This window comes from Genypterus blacodes, unplaced genomic scaffold (assembly GCF_046128005.1).
Source record: "Genypterus blacodes isolate CSIRO-AG114 ecotype Tasmania unplaced genomic scaffold, CSIRO-AGI_Gbla_v1 ptg000058l_1, whole genome shotgun sequence".
Taxonomy (NCBI): Eukaryota; Metazoa; Chordata; class Actinopteri; order Ophidiiformes; family Ophidiidae; genus Genypterus; species Genypterus blacodes.
The window spans coordinates 3,243,040-3,268,400 of NW_027466870.1; the positions used below are offsets into that span (position 1 = coordinate 3,243,040).

A 25,361-nucleotide genomic window follows, 5' to 3' on the forward strand; every position below is an offset into this window, starting at 1 on the left:
AAAACAAATGTCAAGAAAAGTTGATGACTCAGACTGTCAATATTAGCAGATTGTGGAAAAGGTTAAACCCTTAGTGTTTTACGATATTACAGAAAAGTCACAGCTGTTTACTAACCTATTGTTGATTAAATATGATTGAAGACTAATTTTTCACATTGAGCATTTAATACATCTGATCAAGGATGTGTCGTTTTCATTGTGTTTCTATGCTTCAGGTGCGGGACAATGCATATTGGTCCAACGTATTAAATCAGTATGTGTAGTTTTGAACAGAATACTGTCATTTCACTATCAATTACTGTGATATATATCTAATCTCCAATTTAATTGATATTTTTCTAGGGGTTCATAAAATGTACAAACCTTGTGATTTAAAAATATATGGCCGTCAACTTCAGATTCTTTTTTTTATTCTTTTTTTTTCTTACTATCTTACTAAATATCAAAATACAGATTATGTTGTAAAATAAGGTAAATTACACGTGTCTAATTGAGCACAAAATAAGTTGTAAGGCTTAGGACTGCGAGTCATTATGTCACATGTTACTAGCTTTTCTAAACTGCACTCCTCACACACCTCATGCAAGCTCACATGACAAGGCAGCTAAATCTGTACCCACTCAGCTCCACATACATAGAAAAGGCTTTTATAAGAGTATTGGTCTAGGATGTTAGTGGTGTAATAATATTATATAATCTAAACAACTCAAGTTCAGAAATGGTGGAAAATTTGTAGCAAAATGAATCATGCATATCTATTGTTTACCTATCAGGGAATTAAAAAGAAGTCCCACTGATGAAGAGGAAGGTAGTGAGTAATTCCTAATGAGGATTCTCTCAAACGCAGATACTGTAAATGGCCACAGGGAAAGCCTGTTGCCTACGTCTCTTCAGTGCCCCCTCATTGCGTCACATACTACCTTATCAAGCTTGATTCCTCCTCTCTATCTGCTTTGTTTCCTGGAAGATACAAGGCATGTGGAGGCTGGGGGCTGGCTGGTGGGCGCTTCTTTGCGAGGGCGGTGTGTTTGCTGTGTCACACGACGGTACACTGCCTCTTCTGTTCACACAAGGACGACAGCGCGTGAGCAATCTGACAAGAAAGAAACCCTATCACTGCCTACGTAGCCCGAGTGCAATCTGCCTTTTTTTCAGTGTTTTTAAACGGTTTCAATAGTTAAATCTGTTGAAAGGGAAGACACTGGTGAGAAGTGGAGTTTTTCATATGACGTAACCTGCAACCAATCATGCCACACAGAAAAAATTCAAACTATTCAAAAAACACATTAGTGGTTGAGCTGTAGGCACCAGTTTGACACAAGCCCTACCGTGTGACCACAGTGTGACTGACAGTTTAACCTTTAGCCTTCTAGCCTTGGCCTGCTTGATTGCATAGCAGGTGTGTGTGACTGTCATCTGCCACTGCAGTTGGCACTTGCTTCTCCAATGAGGGCGAGAATCTTGGCCCTTCAACAACCACATGCACAACGCTGAATGGGACATCATTGTTGCATGCTGTCTTCTTAGAAGAAAAGCCACCAACCGAGCTCCTGACTGTCTCTGGGTCGCTGCCAGCCTCCCTTTAGAGGAAAAGTAATAAATGCTCAATGGCTTCTCCATTTTCTGTGTTTTCCCTATTGTACTGTATGTGCTGCCAGCTTTCCTGGCTCCATCTAGGACACCCAGCAGTGCTTCTCCAGCTGCTCCTGTTACAGATGTATTGCATGTGTTGTATGCTGCATCAACAGAACATGTTTAAATTATTAGAGGGCAAAAACAAAATTCAGATGGCAGATGGAAGTGAAAATTTACCAATTAATTTGGTGTATTTCTCTCTGTATTCTGTTATATTGAATACCTTGTTAAGTGGAGAGAAAAAAAGAGGGATAATGAGTTAATATTCCACAGTGTGTTTTCTCTGCCTTGTTCACACATGTGACGCTGGTAAATTATTGATTATAGGAGCAGCTACATCCTGGTACAATAACAAAATACCACTCAAGCAAAGAAGGACGGCCTGGTTACCATATAAGGTATAGGGGCGGTCCTGTCAGGCCAAGTACCACGTTTTGATTGGAGGAACGGTCTGACATGATAGTTTTTTGTCTGGCGTCGGCGACTCTGATTGGTCGGCTGACTTGGTCCGATTTACGCTCATTATCCTAATCAGCAGATGAAGTGAGGAGGAGGAAAAAAAAAGCAGAAGCCGAACAAGTACAGTAGTTTGGCGTGGATCGGCGTCCACAGACGAACCGACAGCACTGGCGGAGGGAAGAATGCTTGAAAACAAGAGAGAAAGATTGAAAACCTTCCTGAGGAAGATAGACGAGAAGGCCATTGTGAGAATCAAGCACTTCATGAAAGAAAGGTAAGCGGAGTTAACGTGGCTGACTGGACCGCTATGTGCCGGCAGCATCACCAGCTGATAACGTCACTGTTTTCTCTGAGCAATATTAACGGTAGCTTGAATCGTCTTGTTAAGCGGTAATATGCTGCTTAACGCACAGTTTGCGCAGCATATGTTGTAAGATATGTAATCGGTGACGTGTTTGTGATTGAGCATGGATGATGTAGCTAGCAGGTTAGCCGTCCGCGCGATGTAAGACGCGTTGGCATTTAAATATCCTTTAAGGCGTCGCGGTCGTTATAACTCTATGCTTCGTCGCTATAAAGACCGTAAACACTGCCCAAAGATTCCTCGGCTATCTTTGTAATTCTATCTAGTGTTTCTTGGAACTTACTAATGTTGACGTGCATTAGCTTAGCTCTGAGACAAGTGTTGGCGATTCTAATGGTGTTAGCGTAGCTTAGCATTAGCTTCGTGGCTGAGGCACCCGAGCATATGCCATCTTAAAAGTCTAATGTTATCAAATTTAAAACATTTTAAAGACCGACTGTGATGACACCCATGAAAAAATTATGGCGTATTATTGTTGTGCTTTCTAAGACCCCATATTTGTTCTAACAAACGGTTCTGTGTGTGTGTGTGTGTGTGTGTGTGTGTGTTCGGTTTTCTGGCTTTCAGTGATGTAATTTCCCAGTGGTTGGTTGATCTTTGCTTGTACCCGCTCCTTAGAAAGTCCTTACTTCACCCAGAGGCCTTTAAAGGAGGCACACTCTTTGACATTATCATTACAGATCATTCAAGCATGCATCTCACACACACACACACACACACATACATACATATATGTACTAGCACATTCTGTCTCTTACACCAAAAACGCACACATGAGACATGAGACATCCTCTAAACTTCCCTCAGAAACGCCTATATTTAGCTCCCATGGGTGAACCACAGGTGGTGTCACTGTATATAAACGTCCCCGGGTCGCCCAGTGAGCTTTGCCTTTCACTTATCTTCCCATAGATAGCCATTGAGAGCCCTGCCAGTCCGACCCGCCTGCTGTCCCCTCGGCTGATAAGCAGCCATGGCATGCTGGCGTGCATGTGTGGTATGGTATGTGGCGTGATTAGCCGCTTCCAACATGAGCGTGAGTGTGGCACTTGGGTCATCTTTCCTCATTTTTCTGTAACTACGTCTCCCTAATAAAAGCGATAATGGAGAAAATATTAGAAGTTGGAAGAGCGAACACATCGGTTGTTGTCCTGTATGAATGCACGGCTCAGTTGAATGTGTATTTGCCAGCTGTCCATCAATTCTAATACACGCAGGCCACAAAACGCCAAAGTGAGGAGCCAGTACGGTCTGAAAGCTTTCTGCATGGGAGGATCCGGGAATAGGCAGGGTGGGGCAGCTTTACGCGCACACACACACACACACACATACATTTGGCTTCAGGAAGATGCATAAAGGCAAAGAGCTTCCTCGACTTCTGTGGCTAGTGGAAAGGCGGCAGAGGTCTAAATTATGGGATGCGTAGAAGTGTAAAGGGCAAAAACCCCAAGTTGCATGGTGAAACCCACATCTGCGGTGGGATTTATGGCTAAATGAAAGGTTGCGGACTAACCAGCTTGTAATTGCAGGAGGTGTCGCCTCTGTCAGGTCACTGCCAATGAGCTCTCCTCTGCCCGGGTCATAAAGCAGAGTTTAAAAAAAGGCTTCTTCAATCTCTGTAGTTTCACCTCTTCCTACTCGTAGCCGTCTGTGAAAAGGATGTACTTCCAAATGCGCCGGCCTTCATGCAAGCTTGTGTGCAACAATCAGATAAACTTTGCCTGTGTCGTAAAGGTAGCACTGCGTACAATCTGTGGTCGTAAAGAGTGTGTGCGAGTCAGCTCTCTTTGAAGAGCATCTTGATATCAGGACTAATTGGTGTGATCCTGTGGAGGAGGATAGAAGAGCTGCTCATACGGGGCTGCAGAGTCTCTAGGTAAACATAAATAATAGTGCAAGACGCTTTGCTCCAATAATGTTTTCACCTTCTGCAGAGTTTGTCTCTACCATCTCTTGCTACCGTCAGAGGTTTTCGGCAAGCGATCACTACTCAATGAAATCATCTTCTTGGAGACAGTGGTTCCAAATGAAAGCTTGTATATGTTTCCCCACCCATTGTACACAGCATGGGTGAAGTTAGATGGTCATTAAGTATCAGTCGTCAGAAGTTTGTGTGCGATGGTTTACAGTCTCCACCCTCCGCACCCTTCCTTGTTTACAGAACTTTTACGGCCTCCTTCTACCTCTCACGTTATTGCTCGCATGCCTGGTCACTGAGAGAAAGTTTGAGACGTCTCAAAGAAAGGTCCCTCTGTGCGTCTCTGCCCAGGTAGCGCAGCGGAAGCAGAGGCATCTGCTGCCCGGACCTCATGACTCCCCTGTCAAACTTGCTATATTCTGTCACACACACGCACACAGACACACTCTCTGTTCCTCTTGACATGCATGCACAGTCTGTCTCATAGCAGCACGCCACAGCCTGACTTCCTGCCAGCTCTAGACAATTCTACAATTATGCCAATTTCAAACCTTAGTTAAAATGTTGGTTTGCTCACTGTGGTTAGTTTGTCCAACGCTAGTTATGGAAAGGCTGCACATATTTGTATACGTGGCCTGAATGGTGTTGTGTTTGCTTTCATGTCACTCTGCTGTTGTTGACTGATGGGAAAACCGGTTATCCACAGTTGTCCAGTAGATGACGCTCTTATGCCTTTCCCGCTAAGACGCAGCTCAACCAGATAAGAAGTCACGCGTGTGAGACTTGGCCGCCTCGTGAATCTTGTGCACGTTTCCTCACAGCAGCGATGTTTGCCGTGGGAACGTTTCACTCCTTCACGCAGAAGCAATTCGGTCCGAGGTAAGAAGTGTAGCAGAACAGCTGACGTGTGCGGCGGGGCCTCCTGGGATCGGCCGTCTGACTCCAGGCAGTAAATGAAAGAGGTCTGTTCCCTAAGGAGCCGTTTCTGCTGCAGTGTGTTGTGCTTTCACATGAATTTCCCATTAATACTCTTAGGTCAATGGGAGAATTTCTGCCACATTCCAACTACAGTTACATACCATCTTTAAACTCAATTCCTTACATGTCAGGTTTTAATTAAAAGTGGAGTCTCGTGGACTTTTGGAATCCGCTTAAGTGATTCATTTTTTCTTCAGAATATGACCATGGTTGGCGTTTCCAATCAGGCTCCTCCTTTCTCCCACAGCTGTAGTCAGCATTGTGCAAATCCACAGATAAGATGGAGATATCAAACAATTTGTCCAGTCCGGAGTCAGGCACATACAATACGTGTGTTGACAAATGCAGACTTGATATCTCCTTTCCCCTACTTGGCTCCACAGTGGAGATATTTGTTTCATTTTCCCCACCTATCGGTATTGAGCAATTATTCAACTTGGCAAACCGACGGACTCTTTCACTACCATGAAAGTATAATTTAAAAACCCGTCTGTCCAGTAGCACTCGCCCCACATGTCAGCCACAACTGGTTTGCAATTAAACAACATGACACAAAGTGGATAGGACGGAGAAGTGAGGTTTAAGATTGAAGGCTTTAATTTGTCATGACCGGTCGGGGGAGGGATTACAGAACACTAATTAACATTTAGTATTATTCTATTCTCACTAGATTCCCCCAAGCTTTGTCCTGTCCCCCCTGATGGCTCTCAAATGTTCTATTTACTGTATGTCCTCCACAAAGAGAATGAGAGAATTGACATTCATGCTCATTGTGCTGGCCGCTCTGGATGCCACCCAACTGTTTGTTATGGAGAAGAAGCTTCCATTCAACTTTGAGGCCTCAGCACCTGAGAATAACAATGCAGCCCTCCTCTCCCTACCAACCTACAATCGGGGCTTTTACTCCCCTGACAGCCGTTTCCACGACAATGCTGGTTTATACTGCCTCAGAAAGGACAGAGCTGGAAACTATTCTGGCTTGAAACTTAACCCCGCGTCCTTGTTTCCTCTGTGTGCGCTCCGCTCAAGCTTTGCTTTTAGTCCGGTTTCTCACTTTCTTCACGTTGACCTCGGCTGTTTTGAAAAGTCATAAATCGGACCTTTGACTCGTTCAGTCAGAGCGCAGGGTCTAAGTTCAAAAGGAAGGACTCTCGCCCTCACACACTCGGCTGTCTTGACCAGGGGTGGCTGCAGGATCTCAGGGAATGCTGAACACGCTGTGGGAAAGCTGAGTTGTCATGGAGAGAGGGAAATGCTTCTTGAACTATCGGGACGACTCGGCATGTCCACCTTTTTCTGGACCTTTGTGGAGGTAAAGCAAGCAGCTGTCTAAACTTTTAACTTACTAATTATAGCCAGTGCGTCTTTAACTGTCTCTGATCAGGTACACGTATGTTAACAAGGTATTACCTGACTACACATTATGCTACTAATCAGAGTTGTGAGCTGATTTTCTTGTTGAGGCTGTGATGAAGGGATTTTATCTGCTTTTCCAACGATAACACGAGGACAAACGCAGATACGGGAATGCATCAGTGTCCCATGTTGGGACGGTAATCTCCATTACACAGAATATATCACGGTCACCATGTGAGGCTGCTGTTCGTACAGGCAGCACAGATAAACATGTTCCCGTACCTCACATGGACTCTATGTCCGTTTGAAATCTGTGTTGTCAGGTGTTTTCTTTTTTAAACTTGAGCTCCAAAAAGGAGGTCAGGAGGTGTGAGCATGCTGCACCATGGGAGTGGTTCAGAGGTCAAGGCCCCCAGCACACACCCATTACAGATAGTGAGTCAGGGTGTCTCCTGTTGTGTACATGTGGAGCAGTATACTGTATATGTGCTCACTACGCTGCCTGTTTGCCCTTGATGCTTTGGCCTTGACCACAGGTTTTTATCAGGCTGACTCTGAATCAGACTTCATAAACGTGGCATCAAGTGCCCTTCAGGATAAACATGGATAATGCATTGATAATAATCAGATTAAGCTTTTCAGTTCTTGCCAGTGTGTAGCTGACATGAAACAAGTGCTCTTAACTCAATGTACATGTATGTAAATACAGACTGACAGCGTAAACTCTCAGCCGTCCCGTAAACTGTCAATATAACGCTTCCTGGAAACAGTAAACGTTACAGAGCGCAGGACCGTGTGTCTGTGTGTGTCTGGCTGACCGCCAAACTCTGTATTGCTTGTTAAGGTGCTTAGTATACAGATTGCATTCCTGAGTGTGTTTGATGCCTCACCTTTCTATTCTCACAGTTCTGTCATAACTCACTGTGCCTGCTGTATCTCAGTGTTATTCTGATCCTCTTACATGCTTCTGACATGAGTGATAGACAGATGTTATGTTAATGAGCATAGAGATGGTTGTCCCCTGGGGTGTATCAATAAACTGTAATACGAGGGAGTGTATCCCCAAGGAATGTGTTTTGTATATTAATCAGGAGCATGACAGCGTAGGAAGAGGATCTATCCTATACAGAACTTGAATGTCCTGTTTCCTATGCAAAGTGGTGTTTCTGTAAACGTGGAAAATTTCTTCACAGTCCTGTTTGAAGTTTCTCTTCTATTCTATCTTTTCTAGTCCGCTATACTGTTCTTATCTGAGTTTACTGTCGTGCCTTTCAGCATGACAGGTTTTAATGGTTACAGTAAAGCCAGGAAGTCGTTGTAAAATTCCGTCATTTAGTGTTTGAACACACTCGTCATTGCCCTGCCGCTTGTGAAAACGGTCATATGAGCAAACGCACACCTGTGTTATGGTCCTGTGTGTGTGTGTGTGTGTGTGTGTGTGTGTGTGTGTGTGTGTGTGTGTGTGTGTGTGTGTGTGTGTGTGTGTGTGTGTGTGTGTGTGTGTGTGTGTGTGTGTGTGTGTGTGTGTGTGTGTGTGTGTGTGTGTGTGTGTGTGTGTGTGTGTGTGTGTGTGTGTGTGAAGTCTGATGAAGCGCTGGGAAACAGTGGGGAAATGTTGCTTCCTGCTTTTTTTTTTCTTTTTTTCTCCAGTGACCTTTACCCCAATTGCTTTCCTGTTGTAGTGCAGGTATGACACGTATGAGATGGTGGTTGATGACACGATGAAGATGCTTGGATACGGCCTCCCTGAGCTCATACCTCAGCACAGTGTAGTTCCTCCACCTCCTGTGTCTCAGGCAGTTTTTGCTACACTTTTGAAGTTGTGGTTGTTTTTTTGGTCCCCTTGGTTTTATCCATTGCCTCAAGGAGAGCAATTTGGGATACCCCACTCCCAGGTCAGGCCAGATGGGCCAGCCTGAGCAATCAACCGAGTCTGAGCAAGTTTACGTACTGACAGGCATGCACACACACACACACACACACAACCGACACAGTGAGATGATGAGCCGGCGTTGTTTATACCAGAACAGATCCCAACCATGAAATATTGGGATATAGGATAATGAGTCGGTGGAGGATTTAGAAGGCTGGGCTGTGTTTTCTTTAACATGTTGGTGCCTGTGGTGCTCCACTGACTGACTGACTGTGCGTGTGTGTGTGTGTGTGTGTCTTTGCTGTTCTGCTTCCACGCATGTTTGCCTGGGGGGAGTGGCTGACTTTGACGTCACTCTCTACGAATTGTCACACCATTCTCAGCACAAAGCGCTCTCCTCCTCAGCGACGCGTTCACACAGCAGCTTTCTCTGGCAGGATGTGGTGAAGAACCCTGGATTAAGAACTTAAAGAACAACAAACAGCTTGGTTTATTTTATATCATCTAATTGTTTTGTCCAGTTTGAAGGATCCTTGATGCTAAAAGTATTTTTAACAGATTTCTCTAAGTAAAGGACATGCCTACTGTCAGTAGGTACATAAGTTTCCGTTCATCAAGAAGGTTAAAGAGGTGAGATGGTCTCTTATCACTGTTCATTTCTTTACGTTTTGTGCAGTTTTCTTACTTTACAACTTCAGATTCACGTTGCTGGCCGTCGGTCTCTGAGAACGAAAAGTTGAGCAGGCTAAAGACAGGCTAGATGGCTGTGCATTGAGTCATATGTGTACACTTCCCTTTGCCTCTCTGTGTTTTGTAAAGCTTATTGGATGTCATATTGGCATCCTTGCATGTATGGCTCTTGCGCCATACATACATATTGTCATATGTATGTATGTTTGTATGTATGGCGCAAGAGCCTGTGCTTTATCAGCTCGTAAAGGAACCAGAAGGTGTTGTTGCACAGCTGCCCGGCGGTTAGGACATTGACCAATAAAGAATAAGTTCATGTGTAGGTCAGTCATGCATACATTTAATGAACAGAAATGGAGGAATAGGGGATAGAATAGGACCTTAAATTATGGTTGAAAGTAATTTACGTAAAGTCTACAATCTCCAGCTGAAAATAGAAAAGAAGAGAAATTAGCAGCATTGGGGTCATTATGTGCTTTGTTTATCTATGCAGGTCTTCTTTTCTTCTGTCTTGGTTGTGTGAGACTTGGATAACTGTTTCCCTTCAGGCGTGTTAATCCTGGTGTGATCCATTTCGTCATCGGCTGTTTTGGCAGGGACATTGGCAGTTGCATTTCTTACAGGGTTAAACTTGCAGGCACGTTGGCAGAGTTGTTTAGGTCTTCATGATGAGATTTTCATGTAAATGTCGATACAAATGTCCTTTGCAGTGTGACAGAGTTTCTAACCCCTGCAGTCCCACTGAGAATCCTGTTTAGCCAGCTGGACAGAGCCAGCACACAGCCAAGATAAATGAGTGACTGGTGAAGAAAGTCAAAAATAAATAAGCCAAAGAGACCTTAATGTTTTTCTTGGGAGTTGTTTGGCCAAACCAGAGGCCGATTTCATGAAAACAGATCTTGACAGAGCTAACATGGTCTTTAGATAGACATGTACAGAATTAGTCTTATTTGTTTTTGAAAGCCTCATTCAAGAGACCTGCTATCCACTTTCTGACCAGAAAAGGACATAAATAGGATCTTCATGCTGCTGTGTGTCTGCAGCCCAACTGTCTTACCTCATGAGCCCCAACAACTTAATGCAGCTCTTTGTTATGCATTATTCAGTTCATTTCTGCCCCCCTGTGGTCAAATTGTGTGAACATTGCGAGATCTTTCAAATGTCTCACTGCTGCCCTGCTGTGTCCCCTTTGTCCAGCAGCTACCCAGTGGACTCCAGCGGTGGTGGGCTGCCAGCCAAAGTGAAAAAGGGCAAAAGCTTTAGCAATGGCAGCATCAAGAAGGCGGAGGCCAGGAAAGCCCTGAGCCTGGAGGCGGCAGAGCTGGAGCTCCAGCAGAAGCACAAAACCCTCACCAGACAAGCATCCGTCAGGTAAGATGCTGTAGGAATGTGATTAATCAAGGCACTTACAAATACTTCAGACTTCAGAATACTGGTGCACAATTAATTCTGTGTCTACACTTAGCATCTTGATGAGTGTTTTCTATGCCGTACATCAGACTCAAGCTAACAGCTGTGCTCTTGACCCCTACAGGTCGCAGACATTTGAGGTGGACAGCCGAACCTTCGAGCGAACAGAGAGCACAGGCTCACAAAGTGTAAGTCAACTTTAACTATTAGTTTGTGAAGTAATGATTTATTTCCTGGTTGAACAGAAAAATTCAACATTGACTTTTATCTCCTTTCCTCAGAGTTTCATAAAGCACAACAAAACATTCCATAAATTGTTTCCGGACATTCCTGCCAGTGAAGACTTGTTACATGGTAGGTCAACAAATATTAAAAAAAATGATAAATGCACGAATGAGTAAATGGATCAGTGTTAAACTAAAGTATCTGTGTCTCCCACCTCTCCCAGCATACATCTGTGCCCTGCAGAAGGAAGTGCCCTACCACGGTCGACTGTACATCACAGACAGCCACGCCTGTTTCTACTCCTCAGTTCTGCTCAAGGACACTAAGGTAGGCGTCACCAAACTGTTCATTTTGTTGCATTTCAGTATTAGCCCCATTAAAGCTTATCTCTTATATTAAAACAATTGCCGATGTTCTTAACCTGTATTGTTGTTAATGCTGTTACAGGTGGTGATCCCAGTTTCCTGCATTCACATAGTGAAGAAGCAGAACACGGCTCTGCTGGTCCCCAACGCTGTGTCGGTCCGTACCTCAGTCGGAGAAAAGGTCAGTGTGAGGATGAAATACCTTCAACTTCAATGCAAATAATTCCTCAACCACATTGAACTGTCCTATATTATCTAATCATGTCAGCAACTCTGTGTATTTTCATGTTTCAGAGAGATAAGTTGCCTCTTCTTTCCTCCCCTCTCTTTGTTTAGTACCTGTTTGTGTCTCTGCGGAACAGAGAGGGCTGTTATCAGCTGCTGCGCTCAGTTTGTCCCCAGATAGAGGTGAGTGGCTCTGACCAAACATGACTGACCCAGACTCTGTGCTCATATTACAGAATTTGCCCTAAATGATGTAAAAGTGGAGGGAAAGTTTGAAGTTTAATATTTGTCTGTGTTGCAGGATGGCAGCACCAACAGCAGCCGCAACAGCCCCATCTTCTCCTCAGCAGAGAACAGCTTCGATAAGAGCAAACTTGTGGTGAGAGACCTTTTCTGTACAATGCAACATGTAATGTGATGAACAAGCCTCCAGCATGGAATATTATATTTTGTGGAATGGGAGCACACACACACACGCCCCTATTAACAGAAAACATTCTACTTTTTAACATTGTGGGATAATGAGGGTTACAACTTTGCTTTCTTCTGTCAACAGAATTCCAGTCAGTCCAGTCTAGACGAGAGCGTCGACCAATGCGACCGCTCGCGGCCACAATCGGTACAGGATCCGCCGCCGCCGCACAGACCACTCAGAGGTGAGAGGTTAAACGTAGCTTTAACACATTACATTAACATTCAGTCAGATGGTTCCCTTAAGTGCAGCATTAGAGGAACACATAGTAAACGGGTCAGAGCTGCACTTCATCTAAGAACATCTCACTGAACATAATGATGATGATAGAAGTAAAGGATAATGTAGCGATACTGTTGTCTCTTGTTGTCCCGGCATGAGACGAGCATTGTTCAAGAAGTAGCAGGAAGCTTTTCCGGGGACCTTTCTGTTTTCTGACTTGTCATTCCTCCCTCAGAGCCGGTGTCGACTGGAAACGGCTCCTCTTTCAACAGTCTGCGTCTGCAGCACAGCGACGCCTCATCTTCAGAGGAGCTGTCAGTATCAGGTAATAAAACATGCACACACTCTGTTACACAGACGCACACATACAGCCACACATGGGTCACCAACCGGCACGAGCAACCAGCACAATACTGCAGTAATCTGACTGTGGCTGGCTTACACAAGGGGTTGGAGATACCTAGACACAGACGCAAGGTAATACCCTCTTAGAAAGAACTAAGCTGTGTATGCAAAACATGAGGTTATGAAAATCATCCAAACCTCTTCAACTCAAGCAAATGTAACACAATCTGACTAGATGGTTGAGTGTAAAGCGCTGCTGCTCCTGTCCTCCTGTAACTTCCCCATTTGCTCAAAGCCTCATTAGGCATTCTCCATTAGTCATCCTCAAAATGGCCACCAGCACTTTTATTTTGTTCCTTTACTCATAAAACACATTGCCATAGGTGTTAAGCTGATTTTCGTTCTGTTAACGATTTCCTTTCTCTGGTCTCAGGTGGCTCATGGGTATCGAATGTGACTGAGAAGGCCAAGTCCCTGCTGGTCCAGAGAGAGGCCACCACCCTCAACACCCTCCTCTTCATCTACCTGATCTTGTGAGTAGCACAGTAGTAATCAGTATTGTTATCTCTTTTATTAGCTGAAGGGACTTTATGACCGTGTTACATCATAGCCCACGAACTCTGTGAATCACTGTGTGGATGTGACTCAGTCCAATTGGTTCTGTTCCAGGGTGGTGCTGCTGCTGCTGTCCTCAGGCTACATCGGCCTGCGTATCGTGGCCCTGGAGGAGCAGCTGTCATCCCTGGGTGCTCTGCCCGAGTTCAGCCTGCAGAGCGGGTAAGGCATCTTTGTCCCGTCACATGCATTCTTGTGAAACCGAGCCTTCAAATATGTGATTAGTCTGTCGGTGTCGCCTTTAAGGAAATGCAGCTGCCTCTAAATGATTTCCTGTAAAGGGTGTAGCTGCTTCCATGTACTCTTGGGTGTGAGTTTACAAAGAAGAAGGCTTGCTTTTGTTTCTGCACTCTTAACAGTTCAATTTTCTTTTCCCCAGGTATCACCAAGACACATAACACTCGGTGACTGAAGTTGAGATTGGCTGACTCGTGATTGGAGGGAGACTTTGGCGTCGTCCCGGCAGAACCAAGGAAGGAAGAAATTCATTATACTCGGACAGCGCTCCCCCAACACGGCACGTCCTGCCGGCGCGAGGAAGAGTGGCTCACCCGTGCCATTTCAGAAAAGGACTTTCTATCTCGAAGGGCTATACTTCCTCTTTGTGCAGTTATAAAGGATGCGGCGACAAACAAGAGCCGAGCCAAACTATACACACACTGCCTGGCTGCAGTGTTCCTGTGGTTCAAACCAAAGCCTAACGGCTCAAACTCAAACTTAACAATGTGCCACGCTAGGCCAAGTTGATGGGCAGAAACCGGTTGAACATCTTCTGAGCTGCCGTCGTCCTTCATAGATATTCTCCTTGAGCATAAACAGGGCTAGACCAATCAGCATAAGCCTGCTGCAGTGCTATGCATAGCCAAAGATGCACATCTGTTGCATGTGCACGTAGATGACTTTTTAAAGGGTTTCTATCTCTGTGTTTACCCTCACATCCATGTAGCACACAGCATCAGCAGCAGCGTCCGCTGATCCCGTTTAATCGTTCCCACGGGTTCTTCTTATGGTTCTTCTCTTCCTCCTCAGCTGCGGGTTGAAACGAGGATGGCTTTACATTCAAAAAACCCGATCGGCGCTCTCGTTCCTTCGCTCTTTCTCTAATCATCAGTATTAATTTCTTAGGATCTGGCATGATTGACACCTGTGAAATGATCCATGTTCAGAGTTTTTTTTCCCTCCAAATGTCAAGTGGCTGAATATATTATCAATGCACAAATATTAAGCCCAGTAGAATGTCGAGATTATCTCTTGAGAAAATTTTTTTGCCAATGACTTTTATATTTAGGTGACTTGTCAATTTACCGTCCATCAGGAAAAAACAAAGACCCTAAAGTAGAAACCTCTCATCTTCAGCAGGCCTCTGAAGGATCACGGGGCATTTCAAAAGCAAGTTCAGGTTATTCAAGTAGCACCAGTGATGTATTTGTAAGACTTGTGCCTGTGTCTGGCGTTGTGACACCTGATATGCATTCTTACTCTCACCTGTAGAATTATTTTATCTACCAAACAACCACCACACTTGATTTAAGGTCCTGAGTTTCAGCAGCAAAATGACTAAAAAGTGGTCCTGGAAAAAGAAATTTCAGTATGCAACAAATTATTATGCATGGTACAAAAGTAATTTATCTTTATGTTTGTGTTTTTAAATGGAGTTTGATGTCTGTGGGGAGAAAATGTGTAGAAAAAAAAGGAGTGGTGTAGAAAAAAAGAAAATTGGCTCAAGCGAGCGAGCGCACTTTAACGATGTGTTGTGCCTATCAAAATCCAAAACGCCGTGTTTGGATTGAGAAGGAAAAGGCAAAGCTGGCGTTCTGTGGTATCCGATGGTGCTAAGACCTTTTTTTTTTTTAAATTGTTTTCACTCAGGGGTGGTGGGCACCTGTACCTGCCACATGGTTTTAGGTTTTCTCAAAGGTTTCTCTGATAAAAGAAGGCTTGATCCCTCTTGATATTCACATGTGACTTGACCAACTCCTTAATCAAGCTCTCAGAATGCTTGATATTTGTGTTTTTGAAATAACACCGCATATCCACACTACTTCTAGAGGACCGAGCAGCACCCGGTTGCGGAAGCTCGTCTTGATGAGCCGAAGCGCACGAGGGTTGTTTTCGTCGCATCTTGTCTGAGAGAAGTTGTATTGCAAGTTTAACAAAGGTTTTTTTTGTCGACATGCCATATGCAGTTCTGTCAGTTCCTATAATCCCCTACAGGGGGCAGCACACACCTACTGTCCTCAAAAAAAAGACTTGGTTCACGGATCGCAATGAAAGAGGGCAGTAGTTGTGTGAGTTTGCACTATTCAGAGTGTTGTAAATTTTGTATCATTTGTTAATGTCCTTAATTCTTCTATGGTCCTATGTATTTATTTGCGTTCTGTGTAATTCAAAGTAGTCTCTGTGAGATGACTTTACTATTGTTCAAAATAAATCAAGAAGTTGCTAAAAGCGAGTAATGCTTTTAATATTTCATTCATTCATCCATACGTCAAGATCAAATGACGAGAAAATTAACCCTTCATATTCAGAGGTGACAGGTAAGAGGCCATGTGAAGACATAATGATGTGACGATAAACTTTCACACTGCTGTCGAGTAATGTGGTAGGAGAAATCATTTATGATATACATAATTTTGACTTTCATTATTCGGACATAACATTTGTTTTCTTTAATTGGTTGAAACAGTCTTCCATCCTTCAAAGGTCCACGTTGCTTGGCCTCCTACCAGCAAATCCTGTAAACACTGCCATCTAGCGGTTGTAAATTGTTAAGCCTGTGAGAGATGCAAGACACTATACGAATGTATTCAGTAGTAAGTGTAAGTACACACATTTTGCCATTCAGAGACAAACCATGAAACTAAAGGTCAAAAACCCATTCAGACATCTGATTCAGGGAGTTTGTGTTCAACTGAGTTGGATGTCTTCAGGTTCTGCAGTGGTCCTCTGGTAAGCACAAAGCTGACACACGCCTGAAAGAATACAAACACTGTTAAACCGTTTCTCTGTGAGCCATATGTATCGTTAATATTCAAATGCAACAAGTGAAGTTTTCCTTTTTCAGTATGGCATCAACGTTGAGTGTTTTCCATTTCTAATATCACCCTTTTATGAAAATTCCTGCTTTAATACCTGCTGCAAAAGCGAGAGCGATGGCCACCCAGCCTGTGATGTAGGACCAGGAAAAGCGCCAACTCACAAAGTGTTTGCCAAAGAAAGCGACGGTCACTCCTGTATAAATTCCCAAGGCCAGCAGAGCGAGGAAACCTGAAACATTTCCACAAAATAAATCATTGGAGGCTTTACAGATTTGTTTTCACTGAGCAGCAGGATCCTAGTTGGTTCAGAGTAGCCGCACCTATGAGTGCCATTTTGCCATTTCTTGTGCTTTGTACAGCGTGTTACCTGACAGGATGAGGGCGATACCGCCGTTGCGAACTCTCCTGTTCTTGAAGCCGTTGGTGAAGGCGCTCAGGCCCAGCATCACACCAGCGAGGCAGCTCAGCACCGCCAGCAACATGAAGGCTCGGGTGGCATCCCAGAATGCTGTCCACAAAAGGTCAGGACCATTCAAGAATACATGTAATTATTATTTTTACACCTATGGAAATACAGGTCAGATTGAGGAGGGGTCCTGGGATGAGGGCGCTCAGGGATCAACCAATTAAAAGAGGAAGAAACACTACATTTGTACATTTGTATCTCCAATATCATTACGAATTATAAATCACTACAAATCATCATCTCTCTCGCTCTCTCTCTCTTATATAATTCATTCATTCATATATGCCTGATGTGTCATCCCCACCCTCTAGATGTCTAAATGCCTGCCATGTCTCATTTCTAAACTGTAATCTCCTTGGAAATGCTGAATTTTTAGGTAGAGAAGATACTGAATAGCTACAGAATATTAGATAACTCATTCCAAAATATGTTTGTAGTATTTTTTCATATTTCCAAAGCACTCACCTACTGCGATGGTGTGAGAACGGCACTTGTGGTTGATGCAGAACCTCCAAAGCCCCTGATTGGCCAAACTACCTGCGTAGCGATAGTGCATCCAGAAGTCTGTTGATGTAGAAATAATCAAAAGCACAAGGGCAGCCATACCGCAGAGCGTGCCCCCTCCTGCTAACAAGTGCGTCCCCATGGAGAAGCTGAAGAAACTCCTTCTGTCCTTGTAAACATTCAGCAGCTGTTAAGAAGAGGGAAAAACGTTTACAGAGCATTTTACAGAGCTGACTTACACCTAGATGCCCACAATGAGTGAGCAGCATTTAAGGTATAGTTAATTTAGTCAAGGTTAATTAATTTTGTAGCATATTGATCGGTAGTTGCCATTCAACAGTTGTTTAAATTGTTTTAGCTGGGGATTTTTTTTAATGAAATGAAGGTCCCACATTTCACAAGGCAACATGTAGTGATTTCTCTTTTTTCTCTTTCGTCGTTGAATCCCCTTTAAATGATGAATGCTTTCACCACTATTCAGTTAAATAGGATGCAGAATTGCTGTTTGCTTCATAAATAGTTTTACCAATGACAACACAGAGTTTTGTATTTCAGCTTTAAAATCTCATGTCATCGCATAACATTAGGCATCATCAGAAAACTAATTGAAAGTGGTAAAAGTCAGCAGACTGTCTCACCCCACATAGCTGTATGACAAAACCATTGCTTATCAAGCAGTCCAGACCCATTGTTCATCACACACACAAATGCCTCTCCACACATCAGTAATGACAAAATTAACTATGTTGCTCTCTCTCCAAGTGGTAAACTGATTATCTTGTACATTGATTTGTACACTACAGCTCTTAAACACCTCTTAAATGGGCTGACCTCTTCATTCTCTTTGAAGCAATAATTGTTCTCCAAAATTAAGTTTTAGCTGTTGAGTTCCCCTTTGAAACAACCAAAGAAATGATATCTTCCTCATAAAGCAGTAAATAGTTTTCCTGTTACCTGTGTCTCTCTGTCTCTCCCTCTCTCTCTAGGATTGCTGGTTGTCAGAATGTGTGGATATTCTTTTTAAGCCCTGTACCCCAGGCTTTCATTGTCCTGCTCACAATAGATGGAATGATTGAGTGTAGTATGTGTGTGTGCACTGGTATCCCCCTGCTCTCTTCTCTATAGCCCCCCTCATTCCCTTACTCACCATCCAAAACCTCCAAAAACAACATAAAAACAGCCACACCTGCACATAAAAAGGGTACGTTTGTCATCATGTTTGCACATTAAAACAAGAGGCAAAACTGAATTTCATGAACTAATCATTTCAAATGTCACAGGCAAGATAAAGGCTAATCAATACAAACTGAATTAATGAGAAAAAGGAAGCAGCTGTGCAAGAAACGAAATTATTGCATCAACATCATTATTATCTTGTTTCATGTATTGTTATCTTAATGTTGACTTTTTTGGGGAAACTGTGACAGAGCGACACTATCTCACAATGATTGTTTATAGTTAATGCATTACTAATCACAATCTAATTTAGAAATTAATAAATAAATACAAAATCATCACCAGCTCTTCTTCGTGTCACAAGTTAAGCAGCATCATCAGACTGTGAGAAGATGAAATGTGTTCGTGTGAAATTTGTTGACGTTATTGGGAGTTTTGAGTATTTTAAAATCGTGATATGTGAACGGATAAAATAGTTAATCGACCAGTTCTAACACACAAATGAAAGAACTTTAGCACTAATGATAGCGTCTTAAGTGTAAACAATTGCCTTTTGTGCAAACATATCAAATGTATGATTATTTTATGTCAAATTAGTGTTCATATAATTGGAGCCAAACATATTGTTCCGATGAATGTCTCGATAAGTCCTTTTAGATGAAAACAAAAACTGCCTGACAAGCAAAAATAAGTCTGTAATTATTTTTGAATTGGATAACCATTACAGAAAACCATTGTGAGGATGATAGTGACGACTGAAGATGAAGATCAAGTCGATGCTAGTGACGACGGCATTTTTAAAGCTCTGGCGAAGGCGGAAGCTCAAACCGTTATGTGCTGTCAGCTGAGCGCTAGCTAGCACAGCATCCTGTAGTCTAATCCATTTATACCATTACTATTTACATTTATAAATAAAACAGGAACAGGGGCGAACATGAGGTCATTTGGGAGATAATGTTGGCCACCGAGAAACACCTCCACGAAGAAGACACGAGGCAAGTGGAATTTTATCTTTTTATAGTTGTTATTCCGTTAACAACAGGTCGGCTAGCGAGATAGCTGCCCAGTCTAGCCTGCAGCTAACAACAGCTGTAGCACAAAAGCGTTGATTTGGTGAACATTGATGGACAGCTGACGGGTTAAAGAAGATAAATGAGTTAAAAGTAAGACGTTCCGTGTCATAAATACGACACATCAGAACTGCTGCTTTGTTTTGCAGTGTAATTGTATTTCATTGGCACAACTCAGTCGTCTACGTTTCAGAGAATCGAACCCCAAACCGTGACTTGAACGCAACTAAAGCAACAGTCGGTAATAAGGAATCCGATTTGTTAACATTCGAAACTTTGTCATACTTTTCCCAACAATAGCTGAGGAGAAACGGACTTATTTAAAATAATTTATGTTGTAATGTGACATTTTTATAAAACAATAAGGTAACACTGTTTGTACATTATGCTCTGGTATGTTAAATTGAATATATGAATATAAATATGCGACATTAAAACCGGTGACAAAATCAGGAAACAGCTTCAGAAGTGATAGTTCCAGTCTGTGTTTTGTTTTTTTCATATTGACTGCTGGGCTCCATTTGTTTACTTTTCATAATGGTTGGGGTTATTGGTGACCTTTATAAAATACCATCCAGTAATACCAGAGCAGATGGTTATCAGCTGTGCCTCAAGACTTTACAAGGATTCCTTCTATTCTTCTTCTTTCAACTGGGAAACAGCCACACGAAGAGCATCAATCCTGTTTTAATTATCCTAAGATAATTGAGTGTTGGTGTTGTGGGTTTTCTGGACTGGATATGAGTCAAGAAGACAGAAATATGTTGTCAACAGGGTAAGAGACAATAAAAGGCAACATTAGAGGATGCTTAGTTGTCGATGTGGCAAAATGTGAGATCCTCAGCAAGAATGTAAACACAGAAGTCGTTTATAATAATACACATTTAGAAATACTGGAATATGTAACAAAAATGTTGTCTTAAGTCTCCTGGTACAGTATAACCATGGGGCTGATGACATATTGTCCTTATCTTCATACAGACAGACAGAGAGACAGACAGACAGACCCAGACAGACAGACAGACAATTGTTGTTGTATTGGAATCCATTATATAATCAAATGTTCCTGTTATTTTGTTAACTTCCACTCCTCTCGGGTGTGATTGTAAACCCTTTTTGTCACATTAATTATTTATCCAGTGCGGTAACAGTTTTATTGATGCTTGAACTGATTACGGTGCCGCTTGAACCTGACCCCCTGTGGAATTACTACACACACAGATGAAACTCCACTGCGTGAAATGAGTTGTGCGCCGTGCGATCCTTCTTTCTCTATTTCATTTGACTGAGTAATATCCTTTTGGTAATGCGTCTGTTGTAGCGACAGCGGGACAAACAGCATCCAGGTGGAGGGACGATCAGTCTGTCTGTCTCTTATCGTCAGTAGCAGCTGTTTATCAGGGTGCTCCACATCTCTCCACACAACACACACACAGTCACAGGCTTTATATAATGGGCTGAGCTGCTTTGGTGAACGGCCAAACAAAGCTTTCTCGACAATCATAAAAACTTTGTAGTAGATAGTTATTATCTCATGGCAGCAAATTAATGGTGTAAGTACCAGATTGTTTTAACCACGACCATTATTTAGATGTGACACTTGTTGTCCATTTGTCTCTCACACAATAATGACTATAAACTGGGAGTGATGGATGTGGTCTATAAGTACAAAATAATATGTTATGTAGAAGAAAATGTCTAAGTATCTAATTTATTTTCCACAGTTCAAACAAATAAACAAGTCCAGACTAATGCAGCATTGAAGACCAGGAAAAGACATCATAACAATGTTCTAATAATCACAAATCCAGATCTAATCTTATATTTTATGTCTCCATTGATGTATGCTGATGAAGAAACTTTGGCAGAGCAGATTAAACGTCCGTAATAACCTCTGACCCCCCACAAAACCTTCATTTACTCTCCACAGTCAGTGTCAGGATGGAGTAACCATGTCGGCAGGGGGTTGTTGCCACCTGCCTGGCTCGCTGTGTGACTGTGCCAGCAGCACCAGCCTATGGAAGAGCGTGGAGGAGGCAGGAGGCGACGGGTGCCAGGTACTGTACGTCACCCAGGTCACAGCTGTTGATGGACGGTTACTGTCGTCCGTGCTCAAACCCCTCTCAACGCAGAGGTGAGTGAGGCCGATGTGCATCTTCACAGGCCAGGTTGATTTACAGTGAGCTTCCTTAAGAGGAGCAGAAGAAACGTTCCTGTAAATACAGTATATTTGGTTAAAAAGATATTTCAGATGTATTCATTCATTGTGATCTTTGTCTCAGCGATGGCCCCATCTGCCGTATTTGCCACGAGGGAGGCAACGGCGAGGTTCTGCTGTCGCCGTGCGGCTGCACAGGCACGCTGGGCACGGTGCACAAGAGCTGCCTGGAGAAGTGGCTGTCCGCTTCCAACACCAGCTACTGTGAGCTCTGTCACACAGAGTTCAGCATCGAGCGGCGGCCCAGGCCCATCACAGAGGTAACCAAGGTCACTGCACTTTGCTTTGTCAGCATCCTTCCTCATTTGTCTGTGTGGAATGATGTGTGAGTGATAAAGACGGAGGAGGAGGAGTATGTGCGTATCATCTTCTTCTTGTCTTTCTGCTTGCTGGCTCATTATGAGTTGCTCCCTCTTTATGGCGTCTCTGGTCACTTGTAAATGTTCTCCGTCTTCTCTCTCTTCATCTCCACAGTGGCTGAGGGACCCCGGCCCCCGAAATGAGAAGAGGACGCTGTTTTGCGACATGGTGTGTTTCCTCTTCATCACTCCCCTAGCAGCCATTTCAGGCTGGCTCTGCCTGCGGGGGGCTCAGGACCACCTTCAGCTGGGGAGCTGGCTGCAGGCTGTGGGCCTCATCGCTCTGACCATCGCCCTCTTCACCATCTACGTCCTCTGGACCCTTGTAAGCATGATTAAACAAACAAGTCTCCTCAAGAGATCCATTCATTCTTTATCGTGACCCGGCTCAGAATGTGGGCTCATCCTATTCATTCTGCTTGTCCTCTTCTCTTCTTCCTCATCCTCTTCTTCAGGTGTCTTTCCGCTACCACTGTCAGCTCTACTCTGAGTGGAGAAGAACAAATCAGAGAGTGCGTCTGCTCATTCCTGAAGCAAAGGATTCCCACTCTTCCCAGCATTCCCTGCTGTCGGCCAAACTGATGAGAAAGTCTGCCAGTGTATGAGCGTATAGGATGAGATCAGAGGATGGACGGTGGACTCTAAAGAAGCGCTGGTGGCGTCCCCCCCCCCCCTTTCTCCCTCTTTCTCTTTAATCCGTGCCCCATCCCCACTTGCGTTTCCCCGTCACAGTTCTTCGCATTTGTAACGTTGGGCCCTGTGGGTGCAGCTCACTCAGACGGGGTCAGGCGGGATCACTGATGGAGCTTCTGCAAAGGCACTGATAAATGGAACGGAACAGGAAGACGTGTGCTGCAACACAGGAACAACCTCATTGTGGATGGGGCAAGAGTATATGACAGCAAATATGAATGACCAAACTTGCTCAACGGACTTTGAAATATTCTCATGATTGTTCTGCTTCGCTCCATAAATCCACCAATCACAGACAGGTTCACTCTTTGGCCTGCTGTAAAGGGATTCAAACCTCAACACTTTGGCCTATACTGTCTCTCGGAAATTGACTAATTCCTTTGTAATATATAAAAAATTAATGTTTCCATCTCTCAAACAGGAGTCAATGACAGCGCAACATTAGTAAAGCCAGAGATTGTGCAATAAACCTCTGTAGGCAGCGAGTTCCTCTACAGACCTGCACTTCTATCTTTTTTTGATAGTAAAAGCAGTTGGGAGGAATGAACAGATTTAGTGTTCCTGCTGAAATAGGATTGATCAGTGCCCTCGTAGAGGTGCGCTTGTATGATCAGCACTTAACAGGCATATCTTTTCTATTTATAGATCAATGGAAAAATCCATCCAAATGGCTTAGAGAGGAATGTTTCCATGAGCACAACTCAGTCAGTTTGGCGGATGATGCAGTGGTTGGGATTAGGGCTTTGTTTTACTTTGTTTTTGTGAAGAACAAAAAGATGGAGGATGGAACCCTCTGGATCACATTAAGAACCTTGGATTCAGAAACCTCCCTGTAAGGTTCTATTCTTAGTGTTATGGTCAGTTATTCCCTTGGCGCTGGTGTTGGCTCCTGCTACCGCTCCAAGCTTAACATGGATGTTTACGCTCCCACAGAGGCCAAATCACACTGTGGCTGTTTTGTCTTTCTGTTTCCGTGGAGCCGTTAGGTGATGGAAGTCTTTCGCGACCTGTTCCACGTGTGTTTTGCTATTATTGGCCTGGCTCGGCTGGGACTGGATGTGTTTGTGTTTGTGTAGGCAGGAGAGAGAATTCACTTGTAGTTTGGTGTCGTTTATAAGCAGGACGCTCACGGTGGCTGTCAATCACTCAAAAGAGACCTTTGGTTGTATTCTAATGTCTTCATTTTAAAAGTAGGGTGAAGTCTGAATAGAATTCTTGGGTGGGAAACAAACCGACCAAATTTAAAACTCACACTCATCAGTGTTCTCACACACTGATGCTTAAGGTGTTTATCCACTTCATTTAAGGCCTCCAAAGTAAGGGATCACAAAGTCAACTTTAGGCCAAGTGTTTATTATTTAAGGGATAATTAAGGGACATGAGTATTGGTGCATTGGTCCTGAACCACCTGATGATGTGGCACAAACCAGGATGAAGCTGCCGAGTCACAGACTTCACTGCCATAAAGACAAATTCAAACAAACTCAACTCTAATTTACTTCCTTTCAGTTTTCAGTATCGGCTCTCGTCTTGTTGCCTGTTGTTGTGAGTTGGACTTTGTTTCAGGTTTATCTCTTGTCAACAGAGTGGCGACTTTTTCTTTTTCTTTTACATTTTTCATAATTGCTCATCAGAATGTCATGGAACCATTTTTCATAGGATTTCTTCTTCGTTTCAGTTGCCAGAAGTCTGGGTTTTATGCACAACTGTTTCATTCATTTTTTTCTCAAACATAACATTCTTTATTACAATCCTGCTTGACCGATACATTTGTCTGATATTATGATTAGTTGGGCCAGTTGTAGTCCATCATCTCCCCTCCTTCGCCACTCTGAACCCATCCTGTGAGCAGAACTTCAGTAGTAGTAGTAGTTAATGTGCACATGTAGTGGTCATTGGTGTGTGGGCTTGTGGCTTCTTCAGGCTGCTGTGACGGTGGAACGCAATGTGTCTCATTCGTGCTGTTGGTTGGGATATTACCGTGAGTCATATGGGTGTTTCTGTAGAAGAGCAATCATGGTGTTTACATTTCTGTCGACCTGTTTGACTGCTGACAATGTGGAAGTAACCGTGACCGGTGGATGTAAAAGGAACATTCTCTCCCTCCTTCTTCTTCTCTCTCTCTCTCTTTCTCTCTCTCCGTTGGTCTCCTCTCACAGAGCAGATGGCCACGTTAGCTCCTGCTGTGTTAACCCACATACTGCCCACGTTGACTGTTTGTTCTGAGATCAGTTTCAAACAAACACAAAGTAAGGATTGGGCGCTGCCATACTGAGCTGCAGCCGGGGGGCTCGTCTGCCTCGTGACTTTATCAATCATGTGGCCAACTTTGTATTTACCGTTTGTGTGTTTACGACCAGGAGTATTGGGATTTACTGGAGCTCTAATTTGTTATGAACACTTAAGCCAGTAAATCAATAACAACAATAGAAAATGAATGCAGAAGTGGTGACTTGTGCAGGCAGGATGGTGACACTGCAGACCTGCTTACTCATATCAGTGTAATCCGATCTATTTGAATATAGATCCTCTTATCTCCAAAGTATTTAAGGTTTACCATAACGTACTTCTAATCATTACTTTCCTGAAGATTCTAAAAGGATTTTAAAGTCATGTTGTTGTCCCAGAGAACAACATGAATCTTGTGCTGTCTTGTATCACGCGTTTCAGTCTTTTAACCCTTTG

At 43.4% G+C, this 25,361-nt stretch overlaps 3 protein-coding genes across 5 annotated transcripts; 2 read left to right on the plus strand and 1 right to left on the minus strand.

Annotated features, from left to right (window-relative positions):
• The first annotated feature begins 2,191 nt into the window (after nt 1-2,191).
• LOC143002946 (GRAM domain-containing protein 2B) lies at nt 2,192-15,600 on the plus strand. 3 transcript variants are annotated; one of them, XM_076153360.1, is made up of 13 exons: nt 2,192-2,368; nt 10,471-10,644; nt 10,808-10,871; nt 10,965-11,037; nt 11,132-11,235; nt 11,356-11,454; nt 11,610-11,681; nt 11,800-11,877; nt 12,055-12,154; nt 12,428-12,517; nt 12,971-13,070; nt 13,207-13,314; nt 13,532-15,600. In XM_076153360.1, the coding sequence occupies exons 1-13, from the start codon at nt 2,277-2,279 to the stop codon at nt 13,548-13,550; spliced, it is 1,173 nt and encodes a 390-aa protein (XP_076009475.1). In that variant the 5' UTR covers nt 2,192-2,276; the 3' UTR covers nt 13,551-15,600. The 3 variants fall into 3 exon arrangements, with proteins under 3 accessions (XP_076009475.1, XP_076009477.1, XP_076009476.1); XM_076153362.1 differs by lacking the exon at nt 2,192-2,368 and adding an exon at nt 8,959-9,213 and having other exon boundaries at nt 10,474-10,644; XM_076153361.1 differs by lacking the exon at nt 2,192-2,368 and adding an exon at nt 8,960-9,213.
• A 459-nt stretch (nt 15,601-16,059) lies between these two features.
• Nucleotides 16,060-17,849, minus strand: lim2.2 (lens intrinsic membrane protein 2.2). Its single transcript, XM_076153111.1, has 5 exons — nt 17,799-17,849; nt 17,122-17,347; nt 16,558-16,698; nt 16,285-16,419; nt 16,060-16,124 (listed from the first exon to the last, which is right to left on the minus strand). The coding sequence occupies exons 1-5, from the start codon at nt 17,847-17,849 to the stop codon at nt 16,060-16,062; spliced, it is 618 nt and encodes a 205-aa protein (XP_076009226.1).
• Nucleotides 17,850-19,150: 1,301 nt separating this feature from the next.
• On the plus strand, nt 19,151-24,149 carry marchf2 (membrane-associated ring finger (C3HC4) 2). Its single transcript, XM_076153346.1, has 5 exons — nt 19,151-19,335; nt 21,341-21,540; nt 21,689-21,884; nt 22,099-22,308; nt 22,439-24,149. The coding sequence occupies exons 1-5, from the start codon at nt 19,291-19,293 to the stop codon at nt 22,586-22,588; spliced, it is 801 nt and encodes a 266-aa protein (XP_076009461.1). The 5' UTR covers nt 19,151-19,290; the 3' UTR covers nt 22,589-24,149.
• The last annotated feature ends 1,212 nt before the right edge of the window (nt 24,150-25,361 follow it).

Excerpts from the sequence above, each read along its gene's own strand:
- LOC143002946 (XM_076153360.1), top strand. The coding sequence starts at position 2,277 with ATGCTTGAAAACAAGAGAGAAAGATTGAAAACCTTCCTGAGGAAGATA. Across the intron at positions 2,369-10,470 it reads AAGCACTTCATGAAAGAAAG|CAGCTACCCAGTGGACTCCA; the intron begins GTAAGCGGAGTT and ends CCCTTTGTCCAG. Across the intron at positions 10,645-10,807 it reads ACCAGACAAGCATCCGTCAG|GTCGCAGACATTTGAGGTGG; the intron begins GTAAGATGCTGT and ends TGACCCCTACAG.
- marchf2 (XM_076153346.1), top strand. The coding sequence starts at position 19,291 with ATGTTGGCCACCGAGAAACACCTCCACGAAGAAGACACGAGGCAA. Across the intron at positions 19,336-21,340 it reads ACGAAGAAGACACGAGGCAA|TGTCAGGATGGAGTAACCAT; the intron begins GTGGAATTTTAT and ends CTCCACAGTCAG. Across the intron at positions 21,541-21,688 it reads AAACCCCTCTCAACGCAGAG|CGATGGCCCCATCTGCCGTA; the intron begins GTGAGTGAGGCC and ends TCTTTGTCTCAG.
- lim2.2 (XM_076153111.1), bottom strand. The coding sequence starts at position 17,849 with ATGGGTCTGGACTGCTTGATAAGCAATGGTTTTGTCATACAGCTATGT. Across the intron at positions 17,348-17,798 it reads TTGTCATACAGCTATGTGGG|CTGCTGAATGTTTACAAGGA; the intron begins GTGAGACAGTCT and ends TCTTCTTAACAG. Across the intron at positions 16,699-17,121 it reads TTCTCACACCATCGCAGTAG|CATTCTGGGATGCCACCCGA; the intron begins GTGAGTGCTTTG and ends TTTTGTGGACAG.